General features: G+C 42.4%; 1 protein-coding gene across 1 annotated transcript in view; it reads left to right on the forward strand.

Moving 5' to 3' along the window:
- The window catches only part of AMOTL1 (angiomotin like 1), a 167850-nt gene extending 141855 nt beyond the window's left edge, over positions 1–25995 (forward strand). Inside the window, exons 9-13 of the mRNA XM_043994938.1 lie at positions 12318–12508; positions 17532–17657; positions 19239–19465; positions 23602–23894; positions 25603–25995. Of these exons, the coding sequence (XP_043850873.1) occupies positions 12318–12508; positions 17532–17657; positions 19239–19465; positions 23602–23771 (714 nt within the window). The 3' untranslated portion in view covers positions 23772–23894; positions 25603–25995. The remainder of the gene's footprint in view (positions 1–12317; positions 12509–17531; positions 17658–19238; positions 19466–23601; positions 23895–25602) is intronic.
- The last annotated feature ends 271 nt before the right edge of the window (positions 25996–26266 follow it).

Consider the following 26266-nt stretch of genomic DNA (forward strand, 5'->3'; position numbering starts at 1 on the left):
TATCCCTTCCACATTGTGGGGATTAAGGGTGAAGTGCCCCTATGATCTGGAAAATCTGTGTAAAATTTTTTGGCCTCCCTTTGTATGAGAGAAGTCTGATTTTTCTTTTTTTATGGAGTGTTTGCAGTATTAAAAGATAAGATATGCTGACATGATACAACACTATACATATCTTTTATGCATTTTTGAGTTTCTGGACTTTTTCTGTGTAGTCTGCCTGGCCTTCATGTGTTGTCTGTAGCTTCTGGAAAACTCCTCCCAAATTTCCATTTAATTTCTTATGCCAACCCATGGTATCGTGAAACTCTGCAATGGAGAAAGTTATAGTGTGGAAGGGATAACTGTATTACCTCTACTCTACTAATTAGATTTATTTCCAATTGTGGTACTTAAGTATCCAAGAGACCAAATACCCTCCTTATTTTCACTGTGTTTCCATTGATGCCTTTGTAACAAGGAGATGGGAAGTTTTTAAGATCCTTTGGAAATGCTTCAAAAGACTCGGAGAATAAATAACAGTGTGCTCATCTTTCCCTGTTCCCCATGCCTTCTCTCTAAGAGGCCCAGCAGAAAATGCTCCTGCTGTGCCCTGAAGGTTGACAAATAAAGCCTTTGGCTGGCCATCAGAGGAAGGGGATTTCAGAGCCTGAGCCCTCCAGGGAAATAGCCCTGCTTGAGATCTGGATGTAGACTCCGGAATTGTTAGCAGGGGTTCCCCGACTCTTTGTGATTGTCATGTGAGGGTCGAAGGAGAAGTGCATCTTTTCAGTGAGCAAAAGCTTCAGGCTCAGCTCCTCTTCGAGCAATAAGATGTGCATTCGTTCTTCCATTTGAACATTCATAAAATACTCAAGATTCTCCCTTCAATAAGACAAGACATTGGCTGCTTTCCCCTTCACTCTGAATAAATAATGCTTGAACTTTATACAGGACTTTACAGTTTACAAAGCACTTTGTTCACATAATCTCATTTCATCTTTATAACCCTCTATAGTAGTCGCTACATTCCTATCTTCAGATGAGGAAACTGAGGCTAAGAGATAAGTGACTTGTCCAGGGTCACATAGCTAAAAAAATATTGAAGGTGGGATTCAAATTTGTGTCCTCTTGATTATAAGGCCAGCACCTTATCTACTAGGCAATACTGCCTCTTGGCTACTTATTCACAAATGGTCAATAAATCAGTAAGCATTTATTAGGCCCATACTATGTGCCAGGTACCGTGGAAATAAGTACAAAGAATGAAACAGTTCCCACTTTCAATTAACTTAGGTTCTAATGAGAAGACAGGAAGTCCATATGTGTGTGTATATACATATATTCTAGCTTCTTAAACTGTACATTGCGACCCTATATGGGGTCATGTAACTGAATGTGGGAATCACAAAAAATTTGGCAACAGTAAAAGGTTATGTATGCCTATTTTATATGCCTATATACCCAGGGTCATGTAAAAATGTCGGGTACAAAGGGATCGTGAGTGGGAAAAAATTTAAGAAGCCCCAACAAATACACACAAATCTACACATACCTATATACATATAATATAAAGATAATAAATACAAGCAAGGATATTTAACTACATGGTGGTTTGGAATAGCGATAGATCTTCACAGTTGTGAGTATCCCGGAAGTCTTCATGCTGTAGGTCGTGCTTGAGCTGAGCCTTGAAGGCAGAGGATTCACACAGGGCACAACTGTGCATATGTCTGAATGGCTTCCCGTGGATCAGACCCCAAATAGATTCTAAGTAGCCCAGGTAATAGCCCTTGGATCTGTCTGGAAAACAGCAAGCCGAGAAAGTACAATGACCACAACCCTGCCAGCAGGTGGTCAGAGCTGGATGCTTCTCTTGGAAACAAGGGTTGATAAACAGGTCATGAGATCAAATAAGATAATATTTGTAAAGCACTTAGCACAGTGTTCTGCACATAGTAGGTGCTGTATACAATGCCTATCCTCTTCCCTTCTCTCACCTTGCAAAGGTGTCCCAGGCTCCTCCTGCCCCAGCAGACTGTGTCAGATGACCACTGAAGCTGGATCCTCACCTTACTCACCCATCACTGTGTGGCTGTGGAGCTTCTTGGCCCCAGCCTGGCTGACTATTGAAAGACTTTTCCAGTCTACACCAAAACCTTGCTTCTTTGCCTCCAAGTGTTCCACTGACGGTGTCAAAGAGCCATTCATTCGCTTCTCCCTCTCTTCTAAAACTGGGCTGTGTCACGCTAAATATAGCACAAAGGCCCCCTTTCCCCCCTCCACCCCCAATGCAATAGCAAGACCAATATTACCATCCACATCCTGTGAGGCATGATTTTTACATGGCATTTTTGGAGAGAGGTCTAGAAAGCTCATTGAATCTCTGCAGGGAAGTTAGGGCTCTGCATTTAAATCTGTGCCAGGGCATGGTCATGCTTTGGGACTCCTGCTTTCCCAGGGCAGCACTTTTGTAAATGCTGGGCATGGTGGGTGACCTATCCATTATTCTCAAGGTTGGTAAGAACAGCAATTTTTGTTTACTCTGGGAAATTAATAGAGGTGTGGACTTTGTAGATAAGAGAAGTTGTTTAGTGAGTCTGTTAGACTTGGAGAGTCAGCTCAATTCCAGTGGCATATCCTGGACCATTCTGCTATGTTCTCCTCTCATCATCCCCTTCCCTTCCCCTCAGTCTTTCCCAATCCCATTGGAGACAGTAACAGAAGTACAGATGGTTAGTGCCCAAAAGGAGACACTTGAGAAGCCAGCCTAGCACAAAAAGACTTTACTCAGGAAAGAGAGCCTTCAATTGATAGGTTCTTGCTGAGAGACAAAGCTGGTCCTTAGCAGCACACGAAGGTGGGAGTAGAGGGGCAGAGAAAATAGAGATGAAAGAGAAAAGAAAATCAGCATGTCTGAATACTTCCAAAGGATTTGAGACAATTTCCATGTGTCATCTTTCAGTGATTTTTCCCATTGGCTCTATGAGGTAGGAGAGGGAAGATGGAAATTATTATCACAGATGATAGATGTAAAGCTGTAAGGGAACTTAGAGACCATAGAATTCAACCCCCTTATTTTACAGATAGGAAACTGAGGCAGAGAAAGTTTAAGGTGAGGGTCACATAGTTTCTAAGGCAGGGTTTGATCTTGGGTCTGCCAAATGCCAGCATTCTATCCATGATACCTCCTAAGTATTACTTCATTGTAGATGAGAAAATGGAGTCACAGCAAAGTTAAATTCCCTTGCCCATGATCAAATAGTTAACCAAAAAGAGGAGAGCCTAGAACTTTGATTCCCATCGCTTGGGTCCTCTTTCTATCAGACTGGCTACAAGAGAGATCTCTTTTCTGTGGTTTTATTTTCATAGCTGCTCTTGCCATGTGAAGGTAGTATGTGTGGTGCCATTTGTTTCAAACTGACATTCATAGGCATAAGTTATTCAATGGCAGAGACTTCATCAGGTCTGTCCTCTCCTGTTACTTAACATATGGCAGGCACCTCAAAATGTGTTGAGTGAAAATGAAAAAACATCAACTTAGTTGGTCAGTTTAGATGGGATGAAAGGAAGAATTTATTGGCAGTAAAGTTCTTAAACATTGAAAAGGTACGATAACTTCCCATAAAGTTTCTGGAAAAAGGATGGATTCTCATCTGGATAAGACAAAACAGGATTTAGAGCTAGAAAGGATTTGGGGTATCATCTAGTCCAGACTCCTCAGTTTACAAAAGAGGAAACTGAGCCACAGAGGGTAAGCGACTGTGTGCAAAGCCATGCAGACAATAAGTAGCAACAGCAGAATTCAAATCCAGGTTACCTGACCCCCAAATTGGCATTCTTTTCACTATATTCCATTATTATTATCATTTAGTTATTATCCCATTGGAAGTCAGGAAGATGGAATAGATGATTTTCTGAGGTTCTCTCTAGCTCTGTGACTATGATTACATGCCTCAGATAAGAGAAGGCTCTTCTTCTTTTCTTTTTTTTTTCTTTTTTTCAGGGCAATGGGGGTTAAGTGACTTACCCAGGGTCACACAGCTAATAAGTATCTGAGGCTGGGTTTGAACTCAGGTCCTCCTGAATCCAAGTCTGGTGCCTTATCCACTGCACCACCTAGCTGCCCCGAGAAGGCTCTTCTTTATAACATGAGGTTCACCTCAGCAGGCAAACTGACATTGGTCAGTAAAAACCTTTGACACTAGAATTTTTAGGTGTATCTTTAAAAAACACCTCAAAGTCTTCTATTGGTGCCTTTGGTCTTTGCATCACCATTTTCCTGCCCACGCCTTCTAGCTGGACCCTCTGCTTGACAAAGATCGAATCAGAGAATATGAGTGTTGGAAGCGACCAATAGAGCAAAGGAAGCTCCACTATAATGTATTCCACAAATGGTCATCAAGGCTCTGCTTGAAGACCTTCAGAGAGAGGTAGCTTCCTCTTCCCTTCTTGGACAGCTCCAAATGGCAGGAAGTTTTTTTCCTAGATATCAAACCAAAGTATGTGCATCATCCACCCGTGGCTCCTGGTTCTGCACTCTGGGACCAAACAGAACAAGGCTGAGTCTTTCTACACAACGTAAGCCCTTCAGATACTTGAAGGCAGCTGTTGTTCATCTCCTGAGGCTTCTCTTCTCCAGGCAAAACACAGCCAGTGTATTCAACCATTCCCCGTATGTCATAGGTTGAAGGTTCTTCACCGGGTAACCTGGTCGCCCTCCTCTGAATGCACTTTAACTTAAAGTGTCACTGGAACTGTGATGCCGATAACCAAACACAGTTTTCTTGTGTGTGTTTTTTCCATTTGTTTGGTTTTGGTTTTTGTTTTTTATTTTTGTTTTGCTTTGCGGGGCAGTGAGGGTTAAGCGACTTGCCCAGGGTCACACAGCTAGTAAGTGTTCTGAGGCCAGATTTGAACTCGGGTCCTCCCAAATCCAGGGCTGGTGCTTTATCCACTGTGCCACCTGGCTGACCCCCAAACACAGTATTCTTTATGAGTTTAGATGAGGACAGAATATACTGTAGTAGGACTATCACCTCGCCCTTCCTTGGAAGCCATATTCCTTTTAATGGGCAACTAGGTGTTGCAGTGGATAGAGCACTAGAACTCAAGCCAAGAAGTTATTGTTTGGTCATTTTGGTCATGTCTGATTCTTGTGACTCCATTTGAAGTTTTCTTGGTGAAGGTTTGTAGTTAGCTATTTCCTTTTCCACCTCATTTTACATATGAGGAAACTGAGGCAAACAGGTTTAAGTGACTTGCCCAGGGTCACTCAACTAGTGTCTGAGGACAGATTTGAATTCAGGAAGATGAGGTTTTCTGACTTCAGGCCCAGCTACACCACCGAGCTGCCCTTGAAATGAAGAATATCTGAGTTCAAATATGGCCTCAGACACTGACTAAGTGACCTTGGGCAAGTCATTTTACCTCTCTTTACCTCAATTTTCTCCTCTGTTAAATGGGGATAATAATAGACCTACCTCCCAGGGTTGTTGTGAAGGTCAAGTGAAATAAGAGTTGCAAAGCATTTAGCACAGTGACTGGCACATAATAAACACTATATAAACCTTAGTTTTTATTATCATCATCATATTAATGCAGGCCAAGATTACATTTAATAATTTAGGGGGGAAAATATGATATAGAGACTGTGTCTGAAAGTATATACAATAGTCTGTCTTATTGGCCTCTGCACCTTCCTAATTTCTGTGATTAAATGTTTTTAATTCTCTCTCTTCTTTGGTTTTCCTATTTCTCATTATGTTTGGCTTCCTTAGGGTAATTTCATTTATGTATTGTGCATCATGTTTTCTTGGATCTTTTCATTTCACTCTGCATCAGTTCATACACACCTTCCCATATTTATCTAAAGTCCTTATTGTCCCCATTTCTTACTGCATAAAAATAAATACCCCTTTACATTCGAATCAGAGTAGGATGGTGCAAAGGGCATTGAACTTGGAATTAGGGGACCCAAGTTCAAGTCCTGGCATCTGCCACTTATGACTATATGACCTTGTGCAAATCCCTTAACCTTTCTGGGCTTCAGTTTCCTTCTTTGTAAAATGAAGGGGATATACTAGATGGCTTCTAAGATCTTTTCTAGCCCTAGATCTATGAACAGATAATAATAATAATCTTCAGTCATTCCTATATCAAAGGGTCACTACTTTGTTTCTGGTTCTTTGCTATCACACAGAGCGATCTTATGAGTATTTTAGCAGATATCATACCTTTGATTTTTGTCCTTGACTACCTTGGGGGATATGGGATTGCTGGGTCATGTGATAGAATTTTCTGTATATCTTAAAAAAAGGAGGAGGAAGGGATGGACACTATGAAGAAATATGCTCTTCAAATAACTCCTAGGTCCATCTGTTCCCTGCCCTTCCTCACCGGTTCTATTTCTGGTAGGATTCAATCCAGCTGTTCCTATAGGTAACCCCCAAATTCATTTGTTAATCTAGGGTGTAGCATAGATCGCTGAGGACAGGGAACTTGCATACCTCTTGGCTGGCACAGAAATTCAAGCATGTGACTTCAGGAGACATTCCAGAACATCATGGAAATGGCTATACCAGGACACTGAGCAGCTGCTGAACTACCTAACCTTCTAAGGAGAGCAACAAATAGCCTGGGTTAGACACCGACTGCTGCTTTTTATCCCAAGACAACCTTCTCTCCTTCTTGCTTTGTGACAGAGAGCATAGGAGTTATGTCATCTTCTTCCCAACGCCCCATATTACAAAAATAGTCAGGTCTTTCAAAGGGAACCATCTGAAAAATAACAATCGCAGAATCATAAGGGTTTTAGAAGCCATGTGGACTTTAGGGGTCGTTTAGTCCTATTTTACAGATGAGGAAACTGAGTCTTAGGGAGGCACAGGGACTTTATTATCTCTGGCTAGAGAGCAGCTCATCTGGGACAGTCCTCTTGCCTGACCTTGTTAAATTTGTATTCATGCAGCACCTTCCACCTCTCCCTAGGGTGATGGAGGGGCTGGTTGGAAAAGCAAAGTTGGTTATGACTCAGAACTGGATGTTTTATTTATAATCCCAGCCACAGAAGGAATGAAGCATAAATATAATCATTTCCACTAGTTCTGGGCAACAGTACAGGGGATGGGAATCAAGAGGCTTGACTCCTAGTCTTAGCTTTGTCACACATTTAACCTGTATGGCCTCGAGAAAAGCACAGCTTTTCTGTTCTCATCTGTGAAATGGAAACCATAACAATGATAACTCGCCCTTGGACGGTGCTTTGTATTGGACGGAGCACTTTTCATAATGATACTGTAAAGGGAAATAGGAGTGCAAGTGTTACGATTTCCAATTTACAGATGAAGCAAGGGAGGCTCAGAGAGGCAAGGTCAAGAGCTTTTAAGTGGTAGAATGAAATCTACTAGTTTTGAGTCTTTCTATGACCACTCTTAATAATAACAATAATAATAATACCTTTGAGAGGCAGCATAGCATGGTGGATAGAGAACCTTCCTCAGTCAGGAAGATCTGGGTTCAAGTCCTGCTTCTGACACTTAAATAGGTTATGTGACCTTGGCAAGTCATGCAACCTACCAATGCCTGAAGCCATCTAAGTTATGGAGCAATTGTTGATTTGCTCTGATAGGAAGAGTCCATGCAGGGAGTTCCCTATATCAATAAAATGACAGGCTTACCAATCCCTTCTCCCCTCCCCCAACAAAAACCAAACCCAGTATCACCTTAACTTTATACGCCACTTTGTACTTTTCAGGGTTCCTCTGTGTGTGTGTGTGTGTGTGTGTGTGTGTGTGTGTGTGTATCCTGAAAAGTGTATGTGTATGTGTATATGTAAATATATATATATATATGTGTGTGTATGTATATATGGACACACATACATATACACACACATATATATACACATACACATATATTCATTTAATTCTCACAAATCACTCTGAAGTTGAAGGGCAAACGTTATCCTCATTTTAGATAGGAAACTGAATAACAGATAAGTAGCTTGTCCAGGGTAATATAATTAATTAATGCTGAACTCAGGATTAGAATTGGTGTCTCTTTACTACGAGTCCCTAATGGCATATGACATGAAGGGTGGTAGGGGAGACAAGTGCCAGACCATGTCACTCCTTGCCCAATGATGGAAACACAGGCTCCACCCTCGGGGAGTTCTGGTCTTGTGTTTTCAAATAAAAGTGCTATGTAATTATAAGGGACTATATTGTCAAGTCTTCTCCTCCACAATGAGACTCTGATAAACATGGAGAGGGAAGTCATCCGGAGATCTCTGGGGCACGTGGGGGTGGGAGTCCTAACTGTTATATTCCTGCCCCTCTTCTCAGAAGCTGAGTAACATTGTTTATTCCCTGTCTGCCTAAATGTTCCACTGGGTAAGCACACTTGGCTACCAACTTATCTTCTGGGACTAATCCTTGAGATACAGAACAGCAGTCCTTCAATCCCTACACAGAGTGGGACAAAAAAAGCCCTCCAGCCAGGGCCTAAATGGGGCTTGGGCAAAGTGATTCTTTTCCTGGAATTGAGTTCATGCACAGCTTCCCAAGAGCAGGTGGGAGCCGGGCAAAGGAATCTCCTTCTGTATTTGGGAATTTGCATTCTCCAATGTTCAAGGGAGCATCTGGTATAGCTTTGATCTCATTCCTGCCCTGCCTTAAATTAGGACTGACCACAGATGCCAGGGCTGGTGGCCAACTGTGGAACTGAGCCCAAATGCTACAGTGGTTGGTGCTTCTTGAAGCTCCAGTGAGGATCTTGATGGCACAGAGGTTCCATAAACTAGCATTGAGGCTCTTCAGGCTATTTCACCCATGGATTCATAGACTCGGCATCCTTGAAAATACAAGATGGGCTAAGCTAAGGGAAAGGACTTAGGCAGTTTTCCCCTCCCCATTGCTGGAGTAAGCTATAGTAAGACGGTGCTTCCTGTGCTCCTGGGGTACTACTTTGATTTGTGAGGATCATAATAGTATAGATTTAGAGCAAAAAAAGGACATAAGAGGCCATCTAGTTGAAACCCCTAATTTTACAGATAAAGAAACTGAGGCTCGGGGGTGGCTAGGTGGCACAGTGGATAAAGCACCGGCCCCGGATTCAGGAGTACCTGAGTTCAAATCTGGCCTCAGACACGTGACACTTACTAGCTGTGTGACCCTGGGCAAGTCACTTAACCCCCATTGCCCCGCAAAAAAGAAAAAAAAAAGAAAAAGAAAGTGAGGCTCAACAAAGCTAAGTGACTTTCCCAGCATCATACCAATAGTATGGGTCAGAGGTGGGATTTGAACCCAGGTCTGTAATTTGGGGCCATATATATAACATATATATAACATCATCCTATTCCTACTCATCTCTTAATGGGAAGATACAGTAGGAAGAGCATGGACTGTCAACCCAGTGTTCTTCCCACTGTATCTTCCCATTAAGAGATGGGTTGAGATAGGATGATGTTATATATGCAGCTCTAAATGACATTAGTTTTTAGAACACTTAAGATCATAGGCTGTTGCCACTGTCCTTTCTCTTGCTTTCCTGGAGATCTTGGTGGTATCTGTGTCATAGATAGGGGAGGGAGGAGTGGCGTCACGGCCGTTACAGCCAAAAGGAGCTGCCTCAGTTGTACCAAAAGGCATAAGGACTAGTCCTGTACCAGTTGTGAAGAGAGTTGGTAGTGTTGAGGGCTACGATACAAGGGCGGCCATCCTATTTCCTCCTTGGGCTGAAATCAATCCCATGGAAGGGAAAGAGGAAAACCCCTAGTTGCGTTACCTTGTGTGTGCTTCCATCCATGTATGTCTCCCCTTGAAGTTCCTAAACTATCAACCAGGAGGATGAGTGGGCTAGAAATGATGCCATAAGGAACTTGGGATGTTTAGACTAAAGAAAAGGAGTCTGGGGGCTTAGGTCAGAGGAGAGGGATGATTATTGTCTTCAAGCATTCAAAGGGTTAAGAGGAGGGGGGTTTGATTTGTCTTGTTGGCCCCAGATGACAGGATTAGGTACAGTGGGGAGAAATTTCCCACCTCTGATGCTTGGTGCCTTGGGCCCAGGCCTCATCTGTAAGATGAGGGGATTGAGCAAGAGAGCCTCTGAGACCCCTTTCGACTCTTGATCTAAGATTCTTTGACAATATTAAGTTGCAGAGAGGCAGGTATAAGAACAGAATGTTAGCCCTGGAAGAGAACATAGACATCACTTGGTCTAACCTCTTCCTTTCTTAGGATAAAGAACCTGAGATCAGAAAATTAAGTGACTCACCTAGGGGCAGACAACTAGTGTCAGAGCCAGTCTTGAAACCTAGGAATTACAACTTGTAGCCTGTTGTCCTTTTCACCATCTCTACTGCTCATGGTCCCTCCCAGCTCTAAAGTTTTGTGATTCTGAAATTCTGTCAATGGGAGGGGGTGGTGATGATGTGGGTGCATCAGTCATTCAAACAGTAACTCATTGTTGCACACAGAGTATATGTCCAGCAATGCCTGGCATTTTGAGGTATACAGGAAAAGTATATCATGGCCCCTGCTCTCAGGGAACTTACAGTTTACTTGGGAAAACAAGATGAACACTGAACCATGCACAGCAGATTATAACTAAATGTTTGGGGCAGCTAGGTGGTGTAGTGGATAAAGCACCAGCCCTGGATTCAGGAGTACCTGAGTTCAAATCCGGCCTCAGACACTTGACACTTACTAGCTATGTGACCCTGGGCAAGTCACTTAACCCCCATTGCCCCGAAAACAGAAACAAAAAATAACTAAATGTTCACTTGTTTGGTACAAAATAGAGGAGCTCAGGGAAGAGGCAGATAAGTAAGAGTTGGAAATGTTGAATAAGACTTCACAGCTCAAAAGCCAAACTTTAATGTGATCAGGGCCTGCGAGGATGGATGAGATTTGGGTAGGCAGAAGAAGAAGGGAAGCAAAAAGAACGAATTTGATGAAAACATAGAGATGAGAGTGAGTGTAACATAATGAATAATAAGCATTTATTAAGCACCTAGTTGTGTAGAGAAAGCATTTTGCTAGGTGCTTTGGGAGAAAAGGGTAAGGAAGATTTTGTCTTGACCCTGAAATAAGGTGGTGGTAAAAAAATAAAGGGGTACCAGCTATTAGAAGGATCTCAATGATAGGCATGATGTGTCTGAAATTTGTTCAGTAAGCATCAGGGAGCTATTGAAGATTTTTGAGCAAAGGAGTGAGATAACTAGATGTATGTAGAAGATCTAGGAGACAGGGGCCTATGAGAGCTGGGATAGTGAGAACAATCTGGTTTAGAAAGTAAGATTTGTGTTGGGGAGCAATAGGAAATAGGGAGTTTAGACTTGAATGTAGTATGAATTGGGGAGCCATTGGAGTTTTTTGAGCAAGGGAGTGACATCATTAAGGGAGTCCTTAAGAAAAGTCCATCTGGCAGTAGTATGTGAGAAAGACTGGGCTTAAGGGGGTTAGTATAGTATTTTAGGTGTGGGGTTATGAGGGCATGGACTAAGCTGATAGCAATGGGAATTAATAGGAAGAAAAGGAGACAAGAAAAACTTGAAGAAAAATTCAGTAGTACTTGGTGACTTGCCATAGAGGTGAAGGAGAGGAGGAGGTGAAAGAAAGGAGTTGAAGATGTTTGAGATTTCTTCCATTCCTAGGTCATTAGGGGAATAGACCACCGATTTAAGGGAGGAGAGGCCCTTAGAATTCATCTTATCCAGCTCCATTATTTTACAGACAAAGAAATAAGGACAGGAGTGGTTCAGAGACTTGCTGCATGTTTCACAGAGAATAAGCAGCAGAGCCAGGATTCAAATGATGGTGCTCTTGACTATAGTGCACTATGATGGTTTTACCATTGACAAATCTTGGTACAATGGAAAAAGCCCTGTTTCTGGAGACAAAGGACCTGAGTTCAAGCCCTACCTATTGCTGATGCTTTCTACCTATGAGAGCCTAATCTCCATTTGCCTTGGTTTCCTTATTTGTAAAATGAAAGGGTTAGACTAGATCCCTCTAAGATCCCTTCCTGCTCTAGAGATCCATGATCTTATGATCTTGAACCAGAAAAGGCAGTTGGTTTGTGAGAGAGCTTGATGGATATGGGTTTGTACCTATGGAACTTGAATTCATGTTGATCGTATATTGCTGTAGGGGAGGGAGTACGTGCTTATGTAGTATGAATAGTTATTTGTGCAAGTGTCTTCTCATAGTATCTACAGGTCTGCATGCATGGACCATGTGCTGCCTTATCCCTGCGGGTGGCTGACATGGAAAGAAGGTAAGGTACCTGCCTCAGAGTACATCCTAGCATCAAGATTATTATTTCTTTGTCCTCTCCAGAGACATGGAAATAACCAATCAGGTAATATGGCAGACCACAATGCCCCAGCACTGATGGAGCTTGTGAGGGAGAAGGAAGAGAGGATTTTGGCCTTGGAAGCTGACATGACCAAGTGGGAACAGAAGTACCTGGAGGAGAGTACCATTCGACATTTTGCCATGAATGCTGCTGCCACTGCGGCAGCTGAGAGGTAAGACCCTGTTATTTTTTGATGACATGTATATATAGGGGAAGTTGAGTTTGGAGGCCAAGGTCACAGAGTCATTGATAACCAACCAGAGGAATGAATGACTGAGTACTTTGCTGACACAATGAAGAAAGATCTGACATAGGTAACTACTGATTTTCTTACTCAAAGACTGTATTTTATTGTTCTAAGATAAAATCAGTTCATGATTTTTCACTTCTTTGTATCTCCTGCACTAAATTAACAGTGCCTGGCACATAGTAAGCATGTAATAAGTGTTTGTTGATTGATAGTTTGACCACTCTGAGTCAGCAAATCCCAATGTAGTGGTTATAATCTTTGTAAATATACCCAGTTGCACATTTAGTCCCAAAGTTTGCATGGTCAAGCTCTTGATTATCCAAGCAAATGAGCAGGAACCAGTAGAGCATAATCTAAAACAGCAAATACCCCAAATTACTTTGGTTTGGGGATGTGTTTTTCTACCCAGGTTTGAATATGGGTGTGTCTGACACGTTTGGAATTCACCAAAACTTTAACCAAAGTCATTATGGCAGGTGTGGTGGCTAGGATGGTGAACTTAATGTTAGGAAGATCTGGGTTTGAATCCTCCCTCACATTGTGTGACCCTATTACCTTCATGATCCAAAAGAAAGTCCTCTCTTTGGTTTTTCTTTTTTTTTTCTTTTGTTTTTTAGTGAGGCAATTGGGCTTAAGTGACTTGCCCAGGGTCACACAGCTAGTAAGTGTCAGGTGCCTGAGGCTGGATTTGAACTCGGGTCCCCCTGAATCCAGTGCTGGTGCTTTATCCACTATGCCACCTAGCTGCCCCCCTCTCTTTGGTTCTTAAAGCCCTTTGGAACCTGACCCCTTCCTACCTTTCCAGTATTCTTCTGCTTCATTTGCTTCCACATACCCTACAATCTAGTGACACTGGACTCCTTGCTGCTTCTCAAACAAGAGGTTCCATCTTCCAACTTCAGGAATTCTGACCAGCTCTCTTCCATGCCTGGAATTCTCTTTCCCCTCATCTGTTGGTTTCCTTCAAGCCTCAACTCAGATTCCATCTCTGCAAGAAGCTTTTCCCACTCCCCTTAATCCTAGTTAGCCTTTCCTCTGTGATTATCTCCAGTTTAGCCACTATATATCTTATTTGTACATAGTGGTTTACATATGAGCCTAAGGCTGGAAAAACAAGATCACAGAGGGACTTGAATAGTAGAATACAAGGGGTTATAGTGGGAATAGAGAGGAGGTGGCCTCTAGGGGAAGATACTGCAAAGGCAGAATTGATAAGACTTTTCAACTGATTGAATGTGGGGGATGGGAGAGGAAAGAGTCAAAGATGACCAAGGATTCAATTGAGGAAGAGGATAGTCTCCTGATAGAAATACCAAAGTAAAGGGGAATGGCAGCTTTGGGGAAGACACTGATGAGTTCAGTAAGTTTGAGGTACCGTTTGGACATGGAGCAAGAGAGGAAGTTGAAACTTCCAGAATCTTCATGTTGGAAAGAATTTCTCTGGCCATTAAATCCAGCCCATACTTTTAAAAAATCCCTTTTACAATCTACCCACCCAACAAGTGATCATTCAGCCTGTTTGTGAAGACCTCAGGGGAGTGGGAAACTACTCTAGAGATAGCCTGTTACACTGTGGCATAGCTCTGATTGTTAAGATGCCTTGCCTTACATCAATCTTAAATGTGTCCCTTCATAGCTTTTATTTATTGCATTTAGTTCTTCCCTCCAGAGCTAAGCAGAAAAAGCCAAATTCTTCTTCTAAATGACAACCCTTCAGATAATTGAAGACAACCATATGTCCCTTCACACCTCCATTTCTTCAAGACAAATAGTTTGAGATTCTACAATCAGTCCTCATATGGCATGATCTGAATTATTCAAGTAACATCGAATAAAGTGTACTTGTTTTATGTTGCATAATCAGATGTGGGACTGCAACTCAGGGGAGTAGGGAGTAAAGAAATTGATGTGGGAATTGTTTTTATAGAGGTTATAATTGAAGCAATGGGAATTGATGTGATTTCCAGGAGAGGGAAGACAAAAGATATCAGAGGATCAAACACAGAACATTAGTGGATAGCCATGTTTAAGTGGCTGATGGATGAGTAGTTAAAGAGAGAGAGAGAAAAAGGGGGCATTCCTAGAGAGAGGAATAAATGAGAGGGTCATGCTAAGGAATCCAAGGGAGGAGAGAGCATCAAGAATGAAGTCAATAGATTCATGTTGTAGAAACGTTAAATAGAGTGATGATTATTGACAAACCTTTAGTTTGGGCAATAAGGAAGTCATTAGGAACCATGTAGAGAGCAGTTTTAAGGGACTAATGGAGACAGAAGCCTCCTTCCCAGCCCCTGCTGGTAAATGAATGAATGAAAAAAAGTCCTTACTAGATAGCAAGTTCTGTGCTAAGGGTACCAGGGGGGAAGATTTCATATTCTCTAAAGAGGAAGGTCCTTTGTTGTCACTTGTAACCAAAATGTTCAGTTTCCTTTCTTGTTGTCTCCTGGGTTTATATTCAGTCATGGCCCAAAAAAATAAATAAGTTAATTAATTAATTAATTAATTTTTAAAAATGGAAGTGGTCATCTTTGGGGAGCTTATTTAGAAAGGATTTGCTGCTGTTAACAGTTATTGATTCTATATCTTTGCTTCTTCCTTATACAGGCATTGTCTTGTTTTTCTTTCAAAGAAAGCCCCAAACCTCTCAAATTCCTGTTTGAAGGCAGTGGATATTGTCTCCAGGATAGATGCTGTCAGCTCAATTTCAATCAATAAATTAGTCAGTCGATCAGCATCTTTAACCTTCTACTATATGCCAAGCCCTGGGAATACTATGATGAAAACAAAGTAGTCCATATTTTCCCTCAGAGCTTTTATTCTTTGGGGGGAAACAGTTTTCAAGTAGCTTCCCCTTGGCCACTGAATCTCACACATCTATAGTTGCCTGCTTAGACTAGGAACTGAGAGAATCATCAGCCATGTCCCCAAACTAGAATCTTTTGTATATGATTTCTATTTGGGTGCTGGAATCCAAGTGCACCAAGCTTTGGGCTAGGATCATGCTGGGGTTGAAGTATGGCTTAAAATTTTAAAAGAACATCTAAAAATACAGCCTTATAGGTTCTTTTGTGAATCTCCTGAGGCTAGTTGGGCCTGAATCAACAGAGATTAAAGCTGAAATGGCCTATTAGGCCATATTTCTTTGGTTACCCTTTTGAAATTGGTGGTGGTTTTCCTTTAATGAATGCTAATTAGGTGGAGGGCACTTTATTAACTAATTAAGAAGTTCTTGTGCTTGTTACTTAAGTATAGAATTAAGGAATTTCTGGTGAGATGCCTAGAAATGAGATAATATTATAATACCTGACATTTATAAAGAGTTTTATAGATTACAAAGCACTTTAATGGACATTATTTCAGTTGATCCTTCCAAGGACTCTGTGAGGGGGAGAAGTATACACTGATAAAAATGGCTAACATAAAAATGTTATTATAAGTGACTTGTAAAAAAAGATGCAGATGGCATGTTTATCAAATTTAAAGATGAAATAAAGCTGATTGAGAGAGATGGCAGAGTCATATGATCCAAAAAGATGTTGAACTGCTGGAAGATTGGACTGAATCTAATAAGATGAAGTTAATGGGAATAAATATAAAACTTTACACCTGAGGTAAAAAAAAATCAACTTCACAGGCACAAAACGAAGCCTGGTTAGATAGCAGTTCTTATGAGAAAGATCTAGCATGAGTGTGGTGAATGGCATATACCTTTGCCATTGGGGAGGATGAAGCTGGTGGATCAATTGAATGTTGAGAAGTCAGATGAGCCACCAGGCTGCCCAAGGAGGGAGCAAACCAGGTTGGAAATGCAGCAAGTCAAAGCTTCCATGGTGATAAGTAGTGGGATTAGGTTTGGAAGTAGCTGTTGTAATTCCAGCTTGGGGGAGATAGGAAGACCTAGTCTCAAAATAAAAGGAGGAGGGGGAGGAGGAAAGGTAGGGGAAGAAGGAACAGGAAGAGGAGAAGAAGAGAAAGAGGAGGTAGAGGAAAAGGAGGAGAAAGAGAAGGAGAAAAAAGAGGAAGAAGAAAAGGAGGAGGAGAAGAGAAAAAGAAAAGAAAGGAAAAGGGAAAGGATATGGAAACAGGTTCAGAAAGGTAAGTGACTTGTTCACAAGGACACACAGCTGGTAAGTGGCCAAACTGAGACTAGAGTCCAAGTATCTCATTCTTGGTCCAGTACTCTGAAGTCAAGAAGACTTGAGTTCAAATACAGCTTCAGACATTTAATAGCTATGTGACCTTTGGCAAGTCACTTAGCTTCTGTTTGCCTCAGTTTCTTCAATTGTTAAATGGGGATAAAAATAGCACCTGCCTCCCAGTATTGTGAGGGTCCAATGAGATATTATTTGTAAAACACTTAGCATGGTGCCTGACATATAGTAAGTACTATATGAATAAAAGCTATTGTTATAGAGAGCTAGATGCAAAGAACTCAGTATGAAAGAGGTAAAAACGTTTACAAAGAAAAATTGTTCCAAAAAATAAGCAAAGATTTATTGAATGTCTGTTATGTGCTAGGCACTGGAGATAGAAAGACAAAACCGAAACAGCTCCTGATCTCAGAGAGCTTTCATTGTATCGGGAGAGTAACATGTCCACCATCCATTCCTTGTACTAGCTGTGTGACCTTGGGTTAGTCACTTAGCCCTTTGAACCTTAGTTTCCTCATCTCTTCAGTGGGAATAGTGTCATCCCTGCTCACTCCCATCAGGTTGTTGTGAAGAAAGCACTTTGTGAATCTTAAAGCCTAATATAAACATGAATTGTTGATATTAAAGCCCATCCTTCATAATGTAGATGGAAAGTGTTTTGTCAGCTGGGGGAGAGATCTCTACCTGTGATGCTGATAGGAGCTGATATCTGTTGGCATTGAAAGACCAGGCACCTAATTTTTCATCAGGCCATGCTGAATAATAGAATTGTGTTCTTTGTCTTTTATTGTCAGGGATGCCACAATCATCAGCCACTCCAGGCATGGCAGCTACAGTGAGAGCTCCCTAGAGGTCCGCATCTGGCAGGAGGAGGAAGAAGTCGTGCAAGCCAATAGGAGGTGCCAGGACATGGAATACACGTAAGGGACCCACTGCTCACTTATTCCCGTGGGGCTTAGCAGCTCTGACCATTTGTCTCATGAACCACAGAAGTTTCCTTTTTCTTTTTTTAATATACAGTGATATTCTCGTTTTTAAACATCACTATCTTCTCTAACTTCTCTTCTCCTCTGTCACTGTAATAGAATCCTCCCTTGTAATACATAAGTAAAGTAAAGAAAAACAAATAATCCCATTGGTCATGTTTGAAAATATATGCCTCATTTTATACCCCTAGTCTACCAGCTCTCTACCAAGGGGCCAGAAATGAACCTGTAATGGTTTTCCAGATCTTTGAACACTTGCACTAAAGTAATTGTGCAGGCCCGTTACTTGTTCAGTTGCTCTGGAGTCCTAAAAGAAAGTCCTTTATGATAAACAGTTTTGAGTGACACTGAGCTGGTACTTTCTGAGTGAGAAAGGGAGGAAGATCTAGCTATTGTCCACAAAGGAGAAGTTGGTACATGTAGCTTCTAAATCCCCATGTAATTTTATGCCAAAACCCATCTTTAAAACAGGTTATGTTAACAAGAGCTGTGTTCTGTAGCTATTAATCTGTCTCCCTCTAATTCCACTGAAGGTCAGAGTAGGGCTGGGAGTGGGGTGGAATTGGAGGATGTAGAAAATACTTCATAAAATCACAGACCTTAAGAGTGAGAAGAGATCTGGGAGATCATCTGGGTCACTATCTTCCCCCTATCTTATGTAAGAACAGCATTATTCTCAGCACAAGAATTGGTGTTAGCCACAGGCAGAAGGTAGTGTAATGATTGGAATGACGCCACCTGCTGGAGACTTCCTGTAGAAAAGTTCCGCCATGAAAGGAAGGTCTTTGAGGGCACGAACATGCATCTTTTCTTTGGCGTCAGGAAGTGATGTTGGCCAGTGGGAGGAAGAAGGAAGAGCTGGGTGCTTTGACTGGGGCTCTTTCCTTTGGACTCTAGTGGAAAGCGGAGCTAGAAATGTGTTCTCCCTTTAATAGATAGGAATCTAGGCCTTTTCTTCTCTCTTTACCAAATTCTTCTTCTCCTTAATAAATGCTTAAAAGTCTAACTCTTGCTAAAGCTTATAATTTATTGGTGACCACTGATTAGATATTTTAGACACACTAGCTAGAATTTTAGCCCTTAACAGTAGGGAAGTGTGATTTGTATATGAAAGATGATGCAATAAATAAATATTGCTAGACTGGCTTCCCTGGTATTCTCTGTGCTCTTAGATGAAGACATCGGTGGGGGAGGCAAGTCCTGGTGTTAGATCCATGAAGTGAGATGTCAGCATAGAAGTCGTGATAATTAAATTGCAATGAATAGTTAGCCCTAGATACATACAAGCACACATTAATACGTACTTCAGTGATGAGGAACCCAGTGATGACCTTATTGGTCAGATCAAGGTTTGGGCTAGATTGGTACAGACACTCTGCCTGCCCCTGCATCTTACAATTTTACTTTGAAGATGGTATCAGTGATTCCACCCATTCTCTGAAGGTATTACTGTGTGGGGACACATGAGAATTCTATCTGTAACCTAGGGAATTTTTGCTCTTACTCTCTCCCCAGCATAAAAAATCTTCATGCCAAAATCATAGAGAAAGATGCCATGATTAAGGTCCTTCAGCAGCGATCGAGAAAAGATGCAGGAAAGACGGATGCCTCCAGCTTACGTCCTGCCCGCTCCGTCCCATCCATCGCTGCAGCCACTGGCACACACTCACGCCAAACGTCTCTTACCAGCAACCAGTTGGCTGAGGAGAAGAAGGAGGAGAGGACCTGGAAAGGGAGCATCGGTAAGTTCCACACCTCTTAATGTTCTCTGTACTGAACAACAGGTCACAGTGAAATATCAGTCTGTCAGTAAGCATTTTAATAAATGCTACTTACTAGGTACCTAATAATTGTACCAACTATGTGTCACACACTGTGTTAGGTACTGTGGATAAAAAGAGTAGGAAAAATAATCCCTACTCCTAATTTAATGGGATAGAAAACATATCAACTACTTTGTAGAAATAGGAAAAAGTAGAGGAAGACATTAGCCTTAAGGGGGACTGGGAGAGGCTTCTTAGAAGCGGGGCTTTGGCTGAAATTTGAAGGAAGCCAGGAGGCCAGAGGTGAGGAGGAAGAGCGCTCCAGGCGTGGGGTCAGCCAGTGAAAATGCATGGTGTTGGGACAGCTAGGTGGCACAGTGGATAAAGCACCGGCCTTGATTCAGGGAGGACCTGATTTCAAATCTGGACTCAGACACTTACCAGCTGTGTGATCCTGGGCAACTCACTTAACCCTCATTGCCCTGGAGGGAAAAATGCATGGTGAGTGGAGATGGATTGCCTTGTGTGAGAACTTGTGAGGAGCAGGCCAATTCAATGGAAAGAGATAGGAGGATGGAGACCTGCATTTTAGGCCTACATTGGTCACTTATTGAATCAGACTTTAGGTGAGTTCCTTAACTTTGCTTCCTTTCTTAGGGGCACTAATGACTGCCCGCTGCATCTCCCAGGTGAGGAGCAAGGAAATAATAGACTTCAGAGTTTTTTGAAAAGGGAAACGTGCCATAGAAATATATGGTGCTTCATCCTCTCCTGATGAGCTTCAGACCTTTTGACCTTTAGCAGGAAGTTTCCTGAGCTGCACTGGCCCGATGTTTCTCCTCCCATAGCCAAGTTCCAGTCTATGATCGTCCTACTCCTTGGCTGGGTTGGTTTTCAGCGGGCAGATACACAAGTCCATGGCTACATCCAAACACCTTCCAGCTTTGTGTGGGACCTGCCAGAGCTTGCATCCCACCAACACAGCCTTTGAGGTCATGGGGTCACTACTTACCACACTGGGGCATGGGAAGAAGACATTAGTGGATGATGTGATATCTGTTATTCCTATTATGTAGGGCAGGACTTCGTGGAGGCTTTGTGAGGTACGCACTTAATAGTAGGCTCATAGATCTGGAGACAAAAGGTATGTTCGATGTCAGCTAATCCAGCCTCCTCATTTATAGATCAGAAAATGAGGTTCCGAGAAGTTAGGTCCAATCCACTCCAATCCAGTAAACATATTTTAAGCACCTACCATGTACCAGACATTGTGCCAAGCACTGGGGATACAATTAATAAAAAGAAAGAAACTCCCTGTCCTTGCCAGGCTTAAAATCGCAAAGGGGAGACAACACACAAAAGGAGACAGGAAATCGGGTTGGAGATGGGACCCAGTGCAGAGTATCTTGTTCCATGGAGTTGAAACCAGGCAGCAGCTACAAAATGGAGTATTCTGAGAGTCCAGTTGGGTGACTTTTCCAAGGTCATATGGGCCATAAATAGAAGACTGGAGATTCAAACTCATGTTCCATGACTCCCAAGTTCAGTGCTCTCCCCACTGGAGTTCCTGGAAGAAATGCCATAGCTAAGGGTTAAAAATTAGGGAACAAGAAGGCCTAGAAATAGTTTTGTCCACAGGCACAATCCTAGACATCTTTTCCTTTCAGAATTCCTCATTCTCCCATGCTGACTTTCCAAAGCGGCTGGGGTGGTGGGGTAAGATGGGGAGGGCAGTTCTCTGACAAATTAGGCTTCCTTTGAAGATCCTCCTTAGGAGCAGAATTTGTGCCCTGTGGGATATTTTCCCTTGGCACTGCAGACAGGAGTGGGAGGGCTGAGGGGGTGGAGAGGTAGGGTTCTAAACCCAGGAACACTAGAGAATTCTGACTGCCTAGTGCCCGGGTGGGGGGGGCGGGTTAAGAACATAAGGGAATATGAAGATAAGAAGTCTGGTGATCAAAGCTACCCAGCCAGGATCTCTGTTTGAAGTCCCTCCACAGCCTTGTCTCAGCAGCCCTCCCCCCCCCCCCCCACCCCCCCCCCCCCCCCCCGCCCTCAAAGGAAATTGACTTCAAAGAAGGGTGTGTGTACAGCAGCTGTGCTCATCAAAGACCCCTTCCAGGGCAATTGTGCTCCGCCCCCAGATAGAGAGGCTTGCTGGGATGACCCAAGGAAAGAGACGGCTAGAAATATGTCAGAAGGAGGCCAGCCTGAAGGTCGGTTATGTCATCTACTCATCCAGGTCGATTTGTTTTCTGCTGCCTACCCTCCCCCTTCCAAGCCTTTTAAGCATAGAACAGGCGTGTCAACCAAAACAGATTCAACTAGAATCTCAGAGTCAGAAGGAAGTCTCCCAATCTAACCTTTATCCTGAACAAAATTCCCCTCTTATGCTATTTCTGGACATGTGGTCTCTACATGAAAACCTTCAGTAAGAGGGAGATTCCGTCAGCCCATTTCTATTTTGGACAACTCTGGGTGTTAGCAAGTTTTTCCTTGCAACTGATTCGAGACTTCAGGTCTTCAGGAAATGTTTCCATGGCCCGTTTCCCCTGTCCCTCCTTCCCATTTCTACTTTCAGTAATGACCCATGGACCAGAGCCCATTATCTGTGTTTGAGTCAGGGCTCTAAGACACATATCTTCATTGACTTCTTACGGAAGTAGATGGCAGCCTCACAACATCTCATTCTGGTTTGGGGAAGGGGCTGAGGCAAGTTTCCTAACTGTCCTGGCAAAACTGAGATATCCCTGGTTTGGGATGACGACTCAGAGCAAAATACTGAGTCGGCTTCTCTTTCAGGCCAAAGTACACCTGTATGTAGTGAGAGGAAATCATTGTTTAGGCTGCTTTGGGAAAGAGGATGTATAAACTTAGCTGATGTGGGTGTTTTATGAATTACCCAAACTAAGACAAACTGGCTAGAAAAGCAGCATGTTATGAGGGAAGAACACACTCTAGATTCAAAGGAGTTGGGTTCAGATTCCTTTCCCAGGTGCCCTTAATGCCAGTGCCTTCCCACTGTGATAAGGGTGAGGTATCCCTGTATATATCTTGTTTTTTACATCAGTTCGTTGCATATTGTTTTCCCATTCAACTGTGAACTCTTTGAAGGTCTCAGGGACTGTTTTGCCTTTCTGCCCCAGCACTTAGCACAGTGCTTGATAAATTCTGGTTGATGTGACTTGACTTGATCTATTATACTTACTCTCTGTAGGACCATTGCACTTAACCCCTAGCCTCAGTTTCTTCATCTGTAAAATGAAGGGGTTAGACAAGATGCCTGTGAGGTCCCTTCAAACTCTAAGCCTACGTTCCTCTGATGAATAGAACTTAACAGTCTATGTAAAAGCCCAGCATTTTTGGATACAGCATTTCCTAAAAGATATATCTTTCCACACTAAAAATTTCATATTTGATTCAAGTTTCTCCTTTGAAAAATTAGCCATTTTTGTATATTCTTCTCAGGAGTCACACATGTGCCCTGTGTCTTCCTCTCAGGTGCAATGGCCTCAGGACAAGATCTTCACTGATCAACTTTGCTTGGAAATATCTGAGGATAAGGAGGCCTTCATGTCTAGGGTGACCCATTTTCTTTCTCCAACAGCTATAGCCTTAGGCATTGTCTGCAGGATACAGTCAAGGAAGGGAGGCTAGCTCCTCATGAGTACTGAGAAGTTTGCTCGATCCCAGATGCCCAGAGCTTTTCCATCCCATTGGGGTTGCTCTGTTGTTGCCCAATTTTCTTAACCTTCTTTCCCACCCAAGGTAAATAAAATGTACCTCTTCTTCCACCATCTCCTAACTAGTCTGGCAAAACAATCATTGACTTGAGAATAGTGTGTAGCAGTTTGCTTTTTAGCAGGGGTCTACAGGAGACCATAGAGTCACAGCCAAGAAATTGGCTATAATGGGTAGAATTTCAAAAATAGAAGCAGGCTAGTAGAGGGAATATTTTTAGGCCATTGAACACATCACCTATGAGGGAGGCCAGTTTTCTTAAGACAGATCCAGACAGGAAACCCATTGTCTGTGTCCTACAAGAAGGAAAATCTTGCCCAAGCTTAATAAAAAAAACTCCTGATACTGAAAGATGTTTCTTTTCTCACTCTCAGGGCTGCTGTTAGGGAAAGAACACCATGACCACGCTTCTGCTCCCTTGCTGCCAACTCCTCCTCCCCTGCCACCTCCGGCAGCCTCATCTCTGTCTCCTGCAGCTTCCATGGTTCTAGTCAGCAGCTCCCACGCCAAAACAGGCAGCAAGGACAGCAGCACACAGCACTGACAAGAACCCCGAACTCTTCTGTCCAGCATGGCTACTTTCCCTAGTCGTGGCAAACTGAGCACTACCCCTTCAACAGCCCCATCTTGAAACACACAGGGGCCAAGGGCACTGGAGAAAAGTTGGGTGAGTACTTCCCCTCTTGTAGAATCTGAATGTGTCTGTCCAGTAAGGGGAGGGGAAGGGCAGAGAGGGATGCTAGGGTCAGTAGAGATCACAGGTAGGAGAGATATCTTGGCTTAGAGATGTCTGATACACACTTTGTATTTAATTATTATTGAACTTAACTCCCTCCCTGAAGTTAGAAAGCAAAATGTCTTTGAGCATGAGGGCAAAAGTGGTGTAGTAAATAAAGCAATTAGACTCAGAACCAGGAAAACCTAGGTTCAGATCCTACTTCTGACTTGATACACACTGGGTACGTGAACTGAGCAGAGGGCTTAAGCTCTGGGGGCTGTAGGACTGAGGTGTCAAACGCAGGATGGATGTTAGCCCACAGCACTCCAGGTACAATCCTAACCAAATGAAAATGTAGTTCTGCTCTGATTTTAATGTGTCAATGTATTAATAAAATAGATCATATTAATATATTAATATTACTACAGATTAATAAAATATACCAACCTTCATTTGTTATTTAATATATTGTTAATCTATTAATTAAGATAAGTACAGTATATAGAATGTGTGGTTTTCTAAGTCTAAATATGGTCTGCAGGGATCCTTTTGTACTGTATAGTGACCCCAGTTCCTATTAGAATTTGACACCGTTGCTCTAGGAAACTAGCTAGGACTATAACTTGCAGAGAGGGTACAGACCTGGCTTTGTAGTGGGAATTTCCTCACCTTGGGAGTTCCCCTACACCAGAAGTGTCAAACTTTCAGCCTCCATCGAGAACCAGGGAAACGATTAACAAAACGAATAAAAATACAACCACAACATAGCTAATGTTTTTATGGTTTTCTAATTTTGATGTGTTTCAGGCAGGGATCAGTTTCTATTTGAGTTTGACATCATTGCCCTCATATCAGTGAAATAATAGATTCAGTCCATATCCCAATGAGAGGGATAACATGTTTCCCTGTGAAGTGTGGAGCACAGTAGTTGATACTACTGTGGAGTTTGGAAAAGGCTTCTCGGGAAGTGTGAGCTTTTGTAATCAGCATTTTCTGAAACACTCATTGGCTAGAGAAGTATTTTGTTCTTGCCACAGCCAAGGGAAGGCTGCTTTTTTGGATGTAAGGGCGATTTTAGTTTAGACCTTCCTAGGTGGAGGTGGGGGGGGGAGGGCAGTTCTTCACAGTTCTTATTTGAGAAAAAATGAACTTTATGGTTCATTAAAACATATTAATGGTACTTTATTCTTGTTCTGAACAATAGAAACCTTTGCTTTAAGGGAGTCATTTAAGCATGAGACATCTTTATAGAAATCTGACTCAAGATGTGTGTGCTTTGGTGGGGAAGGGAGGGAGTTAATTTAAGGAGAAAGATGAACAGGCAAATGCAAAGAACAAGAATCATCCTTGGATCCCACTTGTAAACTTGAGGACCTGTTTTAGAAAGGGTGTTTACAATGCTAGGTTTCCTCCTTTCCTTCCCCTCTCCCCTAAACATACTTGATGATATTGAAAGAGTATGGTTTTGAAGAAGAGATTCTAAAGCTGTATTTTCTTTTGATGAATGGCTATTATCATATATGGACACACACACACTCACACTATATACATGGTGTATATATGCACACATATATGGGTATATATGTGTGTAGTATGCATATATGTATTTGTGTGTATATGCACACATGTATGTATATCTTTCTCCTTCTTTTTGCAGAGAACTCATCCAGCCAGGGGGAAGCCTCCTGATAACAAAGGGCGAGTCAGCAGTTTGCTTCATAAACCTGAGTTTCGGATGGAGAGATGATGGAAGTTCTTATCTAGGAGCTGCTCTCTGCCCCAGGGAACTACCTTCCCATGGAATTTTGATGCCCAAGAAAGTGTTTTAGGGCAAAGAAAAGGGATGGGAAAGAAGGGGAGGGAGAAAGACGGAGAAGGTTGGTGGGTGGGATTTCAAGAATAATTCAAAAAGATAGGGATTTAAGACTCTAAAAGCACATTTTTTTTTTTGGTGAGGCAATTGGGGTTAAGTGACTTGCCAAGGGTCACACAGATAGTAAGTGTTAAGTGTCTGAGGCCAGATTGGAACTCAGGTCCTCCTGACTCCAGGGCCTGTGCTCTATCCACTGCACCACCTAGCTGCCCCAGCACATGTAATTTTTTTTTTTTTTTAGTGAGGCAATTGGGGTTAAGTGACTTGCCCAGGTCACACAGCTAGTAAGTGTTAAGTGTCTGAGGCTGGATTTGAACCACAGGTACTCCCTGACTCCAGGGCCGGTGCTCTATCCACTGCGCCACCTAGCTGCCCCCCAGCACATGTATTTTTAAAGGTAGTTGGAAACAGGAGACCTATATGACTGAAGATGAATGAAAGTACACCA

This window comes from Dromiciops gliroides, chromosome 3 (genome assembly GCF_019393635.1).
Source record: "Dromiciops gliroides isolate mDroGli1 chromosome 3, mDroGli1.pri, whole genome shotgun sequence".
Lineage (NCBI taxonomy): Eukaryota > Metazoa > Chordata > Mammalia > Microbiotheria > Microbiotheriidae > Dromiciops > Dromiciops gliroides.